Here is a 9,473-nt window from a genome sequence, read left to right as displayed (position 1 = left end):
ACTTGTAAAACTTTATGGATGTTCAGCAAGACCATTTGTACCTCGTTGCAATGGAATGTAAGTCTTTCTGTTTCTGGATGGTTTTCAGTTACTAATTTTGGCTCAAAGTGTCACGCTGAGACTTGCCCAAAGAGAATTTATTCGAAGAGCTTTTCTCCATGAAATCTCCATGAGTCTTTGAATTTAATGTGTATCTCATAATAACCTGAATTGTACACATGCATATTTCTTTGGGTCTATATTTTTCTGTTTTTTTTAAAGAGTTTTTTTAATACTGGTTCTGCTTTCTTGTATGATGGTGTCAGATAACAAAAAATAGGCTAACTCATTTACTCATCTGTCAGTGTTTCAGGTTTCATTTACAAAGACTCTCTGAAAGACTGTTTAATCGCCATTAAATTCACATTGAGAAAATCAGGAGAAGATGGCTTCTCTCATCTCAGAAAACTTCAAATTTATTGCACTCTTCTTCAGGAGTAAGGATGTCATGATCTTCAATGGTCTGATAGGTTTAGGAACAGTGGCCAGTCAGACAGCATACAATATTTTTGCATTTAATTGTCCATGTTCACCAAAGAAAAATTACCGGTACGGTCTGGCTGCCATTGGTGTACCAGCTCTGGCTTTTTTTGTGATTGGCTTGACACTCAATCGAAATACCTGGGACGTTGTGTCAGAGTGTCGGACCAGAAAATGCCGGAAACTATCGGTGACTGCTGCTTTTGCTCTTTTGGGCTCCATTGTGGGCAGAGCAGTCGTTGCCCCCATCACTTGGTCTGTTATTTCCCTCCTGAGAGGGGAGGCGTATGTCTGTGCTTTAAGTGAGTTTGTAGACCCCTCTTCTTTGGATAATTTCCCTCCTACTACAAAGATTCCAGAAATCATGGCCCGGTTTCCATGTAAGGATGTACCTGCTCCATTTATGAACTACTCAAGAGTGATTGAACGCCAGTTAAAGTATGAGTCCCAGGTACTTACCAATTTAACATAGTCTTTTTATCGTCCTTAATTGAATTAATACTTCTGATTTCATGAAAAATGTCTTCTGTATGATATATATAACCTCTTTTTTTTCTTGTTTATAGCTGTTGGGCTGGTTGCTGGTGGGAATCATCTCCCTTACTGTCTTTCTGCTTCTCTGTCTAAAACACTGCTGCTCTACCCTTGGCTACCAGCAGGAGGCGTACTGGTCCCAGTATCGTTCCAGCGAAGAAGCTCTTTTCCAGCGTACAGCTGAAGTGCATGCTAAATACAATGCAGTTGAATGTGTCAAGAGCTTCTTTGGCTTTGCAGCCTTAGAAGATCAGGAGAAGGAGCTTCTTGCAAACTGTCAGGGAATCAAGAATGTCATACCCAGAATGGAGTGGAACCGCGTCACTGGAGTTTACATGTACAGAGAGACTGGTGACACTCCCCTGTACAGCCGCTTGAACAAATGGGACATGTATACAAAGGAGCTCAGCGATTGAAAAAGATTTTGGGGGTAATAAGTTGGGTGTTTTATTCTGTCTTCAGTGGCCATTTTATACATTCTGAATTATTTTTTTTGCATGGTAAACATTATTTTAATGTCATTTTTGTTTTTCAATACACATTATGATATGTTTTAGCTTTGTAGATAGGCAATTGACACGTCAAAAGGTTATATTTTCATACTGCACAACAGACTATTTAGTGTCTGTTTTATGATACATGATGTACTCTCAGGTTGAGATGACCTCTTGTTATCCTTTGCTAAGCAATAAAGTGCATCTGAAAAATTTGTCTAATGAATGAATAATATAACATCTTTCGTAGTACAGCGGAATACCTTATCATTTTAACTAACACTGACATAATGAAATGTAATTTATGTACATTTAAGACTTTTAGCAGATGCTTTTATGCAGAATGACCTGCAAAAGTGGTTAGCATATGAGACCACTGCGATCAACAGATGGCAAGCGTGCAATCTGTAATGCTAATGAAGTGCTTCCTGTACAAATAAACAAGTGCTACACATAAATCTACTAAATTTAATGGAGATACTATACTGCCTACACTCTTTAAAATTGTTTCTTTATTGGCATCTGTGGTTCTGTTCTATGGAGTAACTTTAACATAGAACCATTGCACAAAAGGTTCTTTGTAGTGGAAAAACGAACTGCCTTGAATACTATCACAGTACTTTAAACTTGATTAGGATAGGGCGTGTAGCAGAGATGTGACACGGGAGTACTTGGGAAGGTTGAATATCATTTGGGCTGCAGCATTCTGCATGAGCTACAGAGGTTTGATTGCACACACGTTGCTGACCAGGAGTTACATTAGTTGAGACAAGAGCAGTCTAGTGCTTACTACAGTCTGAAAAATGTTCTGCAGAGGAAATCTGCATGGTATAACTGTGGTTAGTAAGTGGGTTGCAAATGACAAGTCATTGTCCGGTGTGAGGCAAAGATTTTTTTTTGCTTTCTGTGTGGGTGAGATGGTTGAGTTGTCTATTGAAATGATAAGGTCTTCTTGGCAAGGATGCTTCTTGGCTTAAAGGAGCAACAGCTTGGTTTTTGATCATTCAGCTTCAGGTGATGGGTGTTCATCCAGGCAGAGATGATTGCCAAGCATCCAGTGATTTGTGAGGGTTGTCAAAGGGTGGAAAAAGAGAGAATTCATTGAGTATCATTTGAATAAAATTGATAATAGAAGTCATTAGAGGCGATGCATGGTGTACAGAGAGAATAAAAGTGGTCAGAGTACAGATCCCTGTAGAATTCCATGGGGTTGTTGATTAGATGAAGTGGATATTTTCATGATATCACATATCTGATCATATGCCCAGTTAACTGAGGGCTAACTGGCTAAGAGAAAGATTTGGTGGCTCACATTCATCAGGGTTTACATCCACTGGAAGCAATACCAATTAAATTCTCAAATGCGCTTCAAAAAGGTCATGTGACTGCATCATTTGCTCAGAGAAGACAATGGAAGTGAATGGATCCCATTTGTAAACACTGAAAATGCTCACTGTTTCAATAGTATAGCCAGAAGATGTAAACAATGGTAACACAGTTATTGTGTAAAAAGGACTTATTGCTTTTCGGTGTAATGTTATATCCTATTTTTCCATGGTAACGCAGTGCCATAAACACTAACGCCCTGGACCAAAACGAACTGGAACACAAATAATTTAAATAATCCTTAAAGCACAAATAATATTCTTAAAATAATATTTTAAGAATAAGTAAGAATGAATTATTTAAATTAAGAATTATTGATAAGAATGGTAAGAATGTATTTAATTTAATTTCAACATTATGTCACAAATGTTATCAATTGCTTACCTTGAAATCTTTCTGCAGGAAGATTTAGCAAAAAGGGAAATGTAACATTGTATCAATTCACACTGATATTGCGCAACAGGAATCACTAGTTGCTTATTTCCTTTTACTACATGAACAAAACTGAGAAATTAGCTGTATTTTTGTTTGTTTATTTTTTGCTGTGACAAAATCACTGGCGTCACTGCTTCTGTCACATGCTCATTTTTTTCTTTATGGTAGGGTTGCTCCGAAATCCCCAGATTCTATTCTATTCTATTCACCCTTTTGCGTCACTCTCTCACTGTTTTTACTGTGTTGTCTCTTGCTGTTTTTGTGCCTGCCAGTCAAGCAAAGTGAATTAACCCTCATTCTCCTCCCAGCCCTGTCTTACACAGACTCATCAGAGAAAATCTGACTCGGCCTGCCTGCCTCCTCGCCTGGCCACTGTCACCTCCTAATAGCCTTCAGCTGGAGAGAAGTAGGAGGAAGAGAGAGAGCAAAGGATAGAAAAGGAGAAGGGGAGAGCGAGGAGGGGGCGGGTGAAAGGAGAGCTGTGATCCAGACAACGAATCACATGAGCAGAGATCTGTTTACAAACTGAGCAGGAGAGAAGTCATCGGCACCATTACGTGGAGGCAGGGCTGCTGGAAAAGGCGACAGGAAACACACAGGAATCTCATCACTTTGTCTGGAAAATGCATTATATCCTTTGTGTATTTGCAGCGGAGAACCCAGACCAGATGGTGTGAGGAAGACAGCATTGAATGGGCTGCACACACAAGCTCTGGCTCTGAGGGCTGTATGCCACTGCTCTTCCTCTTTCTTTGTTACGGGGAAAACCGTTGATTGTAACGTGAGGGCGACAATCTAGAGCGAGAAGACTAAAGGAGAGTGGCTGACGGCAACAGAGGAAGGGGTGAGCTTTGTGACAATGTTTTGAAGATAAACAAAGAAATCTGTGACTGTGTAATGTACATTTTCTCTCTCACTGCTTTGTTATCGTGACTCTACAGAGGTAAAAAAAAAACAGTGACAACAACTTCATGTCAAGCGGACGTAGATGGTGATCCATTGTTGATGTGAAAAACACATTGCAGATTTGACATATCTGTGCTTCTGCTTGATTTTGGATCATGTTGCTGGAAAAAAGAGCTGTTGGTTTTCTTTTAACTTGCCTGTGGTTGCACAAAACATTGTAGATACCGAGAAGTAGGTGTTGATATCTGTGCCCGTGTTGACACAGGTCTCAACAATGACTGACTTGTCTTTGTAAATGTTTCAACACAAAGAAAACAGAGTTGCCCTGCCTCCCTCCATATGTCAGTGAAGAGCTGCTGTGATCATAATGTGTTAACCAGATGCGCTGAAGCTTCAAAGCTGTGTTTTTGTGGTAAGAGTTTTGTAAGTGTAAAACTTGTATTATTCATCTGGTTTTGAGTGAGGGGATCGGCCCACACCTTTGGGCCGATTTCAGCGCTGTCTCCTTGGACACAAGTTGCTGGATCTTTTGGTATTGTGGAGCAATCTAGCACCTATCCAGTGGTGTAACGGTGAGTATGAATCATAACCCCCTCCTCCTTCTCTTCCCTTCATTTCTAGTGGCTACATAATCTGGACAGCTCCCTAACCATGTGTTGTGCACAGAGCCACCGACCCTCTCACTGGCTTTCTATCAATGTTTAACTAAAATGCTGCTTAAATTACTACCACCCCCTCCTTCACCTGAAAACCCAAGCCTTTTTACCTTTCTCCTGTTTGGCACACTCTTTTCCATGACCTGAACTTGAGCGCAGCCTAGAGAGACACTTTTTGTCTGTCTGTTGTGAGAGACACAACATTGTGTGGTTGTTTGGCAGCATTCAACCCGAGGTCAGTTATTTTAGTTTTCCCACAAATGGTGCTTCCTGCCTGGGTTGGTGAGGCCTTCACATCTCTTGCCTCCCCCTCAACCCCTCATAGATAGGCCAGATGGTGGCTCTATGGCAGAAAGGGTGCACCACTAGTGTTTGTCTTCATGAACAGACAATTGGCCAGGCTTCACTCTCGTTGCCAAATGTTCTCTCGCTCTCTCCTTTGAAAATGCAAATCTGTATACAATAAGAAAAATAATAGTTTAATGTTTTAATAAAGGGAAATAAAATTCATTACTTGCATTTAAAGGGCTTGAAATTCTTAAAAACAGTCAACCTGTTTGTTAACATGTTTATATTACATTGTCTCCCCCATTAGGAAGTACTGTTCCTCGAGCAGCATTTATTTCTTTTTCTTCTTTTTTTCTGAAGCATTTGAAAGTTGTAGTCAGCTCATAAAATTAAATTTGAGTGTTTTTAACCCCTTTTTACAAAAAGGAACGCTGACATCTTCTTTATGAAAAGTGCATTATATAAAAACCAATTTAATTAAATCATAAAAAGCATATACAGTATAATATTTGTAGCCAAGCACAACTACAGCATTTTCATTTACTGTCTCGCCGCTTCAGCACAATGGAGCGTTTCTTGTCTGCTTTTGTTTCATCCACAAGCACAGCACAATGAAGTGTGCATGTTTATTCTTTATGTTAACGGTGTTTTGGTCCATGGCAGTTGGAAAATATTAACCATCATGCTACAGAAAACACTACTTTGTCAGAAAGCCCAGGGCAATATTAAATCTATCAAATTATATACAACTGTAGCGTTTTGGATTAAGAGATAACCATTTTGCTCCCAAATACAACTAAAAGCCTTGTAACATCAGCTGAATGTGTTTGTGTTGCTATTTACATGTGTTGCCTCAGGATATAGGTTAAACCATTGTTGTCTGAACAATGGAAATTCTCCAGTGTGTGATGAAATGGCTTGAACCCTGAAAGTCAACATGGTGCAACAAGGACTTTTGGATGACTTCTACCAGACTTAAGTAAATAAATGGCTCACTTTTCATTTTGAGAAGTGTTTTCTATCACAACAAAGACAAAGATTCATGGTGTAAAGGCTGCATTACACTCCATGAAAGTTCTGTAAAAGTTTGAATGTGCACATTAATCTGTAGCATTAATAATATTTTGTTGTATTAAATGAACAGTAGTATTTTGCTGTGATTTGAAAAAACAAGTTGGATTTTACCCTGATACGTTTTGAGGGACAGAGCCCAGGTACGATCTATAAAAAACTATACAGTAGCCTAAATAAAGAACTTTAAAACAAAAATGATTGCGCTTGGCTGTTGAACACATCATTCGGCACCACTGTGACATCTCTTTTTTTTTTTTTTAAAGATGTATTACAGTGAAAAGTTCATGCTGCTCAGCAAGGTCCAACAATGAGAGCAGTGTTACATGGAGTTGAGAAACACGAGGACAGTCCGCAGGCTCACAGTATGCAATATGCATGCAGGGGCCACTGAGAAGAGTACACATGAGAATCACAGTGATGGTGTGTTGCCTTTCAAGGGTCTGACAGAAAGAAATATGCGACCCACTCACATAACAGATTCATGAAAGATGGGTGATCAAATCAATGTCTATGCTTTTATCACATTTGAATTTTGTATTCATTGTAATGATAAAAAAAAAAAGATGAGCAAAAATGAATGCTATAAGCAGTCCTGAGCTGTGAGCTCCCATGACTCTCACCATAAACTCTAACAAATATTTTTAACCAAAACATGGTTTTGTTTTGTCTCTTGCAGCATGCATATGTGACACAGACTAACAGATTACAGACAAGTTCTGCAAAATGACCACAGACATTACCGGTCGTCTCCCACTCAACGTCTATGTCATCATTCTTGGGATAGGCCTCTTCGTCTTCATGTTGAGCATGATCTTCTGTTGCTACCTGTTCAGGTATACCTAATAAGGTTACACTTTATTTCGATAGTCACTTTAGACATTCTACTAACTATAAGTAACTTTTCAACTACATGTCAACTAACTCTCATTAGAGTATTAGTAGGCTGTAGTAGACTGTCAGCAGACTGTTAGGTTATAGTTAGGTGTTAGGGTTCGGGTTAGGAGAACAAGTTGACTTGTAGTTGCTAAGTTACTTATAGTCAGTAGAATATCTGTTGGGGGATCAACAAAATAAAGTGTTAGCAGATATTAAGCAGACAGTCTATTAATACTCGAATGACAGTTAGTTGACATGTAGCTGCAAAGTTACTTATAGTTAGTAAAATGTCTAAAGTGGACTATCGAAATAAAGTGTTACCTGGAATGGCTATAAAATGACATAAAATTCTAAAAGAATTGGGCCATAGCTGTATTAAGCATCATAAGGCAAGTGTAGCACATTTTATTTCGTTCAGAATGGTAACTCATAGTCCTTTCCGTAGGCATAATAAGAAAGAAAAAATGTAATACAAGTCAATGATACAATAATAATGCAATAATACAGTGCAATCAGTAAGGAAAAGTACAGTGCAGAAACCGCAGTAGTGAACGATTGCAGATACAGGTAAAAACATACTTTTTAATGTATATTTCACAGACTGAGACGACAGGGCGCACAAGAACAATATGGATATAATGAGGTAATTTCTTTCCTTTATGAGGTAGTATGCAGTGAGTTTTGTCTGTTATGTAATATACAATATATGTGTACGATAGACATTATATTATTTACATTATTTATTTTTTACAGGTCGTTCTAAAGGGTCCAGGGAAAAAATTGAGTCTTCTTGGAGTAAGTACCTGTCAAAGAAATACCTTAAGTTCACTTAAACATAAAACATCTCTAATTTCTATCATTTTATCACCCTCATGTCATTCCAAACCTGTATGTTTTATTATTTTTTCTTCAGTGGAACACTAAAGGAGATTTTAGGCAAAATGTCCAAGCTGATTCTTGCTCCCCGCACCCCCCTCCCCTTGCTTCTATACATCTACATATCTTTCTTCTTTTTTTTTTGTTTTGTTCCAACAAGGTTTGAAATGACAGTGAGAGGAATGATTAAAATTTTGAACTATCCCTGTAACTCTATTAACAATGCCTTGAACCATTACAATTGTTTAGAAATCGCAATATAAATATAAAGCCTCTGGCTGTTTCTGTTTTTTTTTTTTTTCATTCATCATCTTTCATTTTGCAGCAGACCTGTGCGGTTTGCCTGGAAGAGTTTCGGAGCCGGGATGAACTAGGGGTTTGCCCTTGTGCTCATGCCTTTCACAAGAAGTAAGATCTCTTTCTCAACCTCACAACCTTTCTCATTATGTTTCCATATTCAGTAAATAGTGCATTAGGAGGATGCCATATTTTAAAACACTGATTGATGCATTACAATGTGAACATTTAAAACGACACATTCCTTCAAAAACTTTAAAGCATGCCATAGATTCATGACACACAGAATACTGGCTAATACAAGAATGTAAATATGTAGGAACCTCAAATTAAGCTGTCAAGGCATTGCCTCAAAGAACACCTGTCAGACTGTTGTTTCTCAAAGACATTCTGCAGTTTCAGCCTGTCATCTTGTGACGTGGCTATAATGCATAACAGCGCTTGAGTCTATATATAGCTGATGCATTACAGACCCGTCTCTCCTCTTTTCACCTTGTCTCCTGCTCAGGTGTCTGGTGAAGTGGCTGGAAATTCGCAGCGTCTGCCCCATGTGCAACAAGCCCATCTGCAGGCTCCAGCCAGACCCTCTGCAGGGGGCCGAGGGGCCCCAGAACCCCCTGGAGGTGTGACCGAAGAGGGACATCACTGCTCAGAGATAGGCAGGCTCTCACACACACCTAAGAACAGCATTAAAAATCACCACACCACTGGAGCGGGTGGACTAGTCCCAAATACACATCCACCGTCCCTGTCCACCAATCACCATTTCCCAGTGGAACTGAACTGATGTGCCGTGTTCTTGGTCATAATGTACTGTAGCATGCAGCAAGAAAAATCGATGCCTTGTGGACTCCAAACAGACAAAGAAGAATATTCAAACCAGGGGAGAATGTACAAAACATGAGGTCTGAGTTGACACTGTGCAATATGTGCAGTCATACAGTATTCCCCGTCTAAGAGAGACTCACTATTACTACCATAAAGAGTCAAGTTTAGGAATGCCCAGTTACAGAATCCAAAGTTAGGAGCTGCTCAGTGGCCCGAGTCCTGACCTCAAGGATCTGTGAGCTCATTGGTTTTTACTCTTGCCAATATTTTAACATTTGACACTCATAAATGTGTTTCTGAGTGT

The 9,473-nt window shown here is 39.2% G+C and overlaps 2 protein-coding genes across 6 annotated transcripts; both read left to right on the top strand.

Moving 5' to 3' along the window:
- Window positions 1-1,542, top strand: calhm2.1 (calcium homeostasis modulator family member 2, tandem duplicate 1). 2 transcript variants are annotated; one of them, XM_056257087.1, is made up of 3 exons: window positions 1-57; window positions 345-970; window positions 1,086-1,542. In XM_056257087.1, exons 2-3 carry the CDS (start codon window positions 425-427, stop codon window positions 1,467-1,469), a joined length of 930 nt encoding a protein of 309 aa, XP_056113062.1. In that variant the 5' UTR covers window positions 1-57; window positions 345-424; the 3' UTR covers window positions 1,470-1,542. The 2 variants fall into 2 exon arrangements, with proteins under 2 accessions (XP_056113062.1, XP_056113061.1); XM_056257086.1 differs by lacking the exon at window positions 1-57 and having other exon boundaries at window positions 319-970.
- Window positions 1,543-3,648: 2,106 nt separating this feature from the next.
- Window positions 3,649-9,473, top strand: si:dkey-51a16.9 (RING finger protein 122). Of its 4 annotated transcripts, none has more exons than XM_056257096.1 (6): window positions 3,649-4,212; window positions 6,969-7,125; window positions 7,769-7,811; window positions 7,922-7,963; window positions 8,373-8,452; window positions 8,850-9,473. In XM_056257096.1, exons 2-6 carry the CDS (start codon window positions 7,016-7,018, stop codon window positions 8,968-8,970), a joined length of 396 nt encoding a protein of 131 aa, XP_056113071.1. In that variant the 5' UTR covers window positions 3,649-4,212; window positions 6,969-7,015; the 3' UTR covers window positions 8,971-9,473. The 4 variants fall into 4 exon arrangements, with proteins under 4 accessions (XP_056113071.1, XP_056113068.1, XP_056113067.1 ...); XM_056257093.1 differs by having other exon boundaries at window positions 3,649-4,686; window positions 8,370-8,452; XM_056257092.1 differs by having other exon boundaries at window positions 3,651-4,212; window positions 8,370-8,452.

Source organism: Rhinichthys klamathensis, unplaced genomic scaffold (assembly GCF_029890125.1).
Source record: "Rhinichthys klamathensis goyatoka isolate OS25496 unplaced genomic scaffold, OSU_Roscu_1.1 h1tg000135l_1, whole genome shotgun sequence".
In the NCBI taxonomy this organism is placed as follows: domain Eukaryota; kingdom Metazoa; phylum Chordata; class Actinopteri; order Cypriniformes; family Leuciscidae; genus Rhinichthys; species Rhinichthys klamathensis.
The sequence above is the reverse complement of the archived record's forward strand: the minus strand, read 5'-3'. Positions and strand labels throughout refer to the sequence as shown.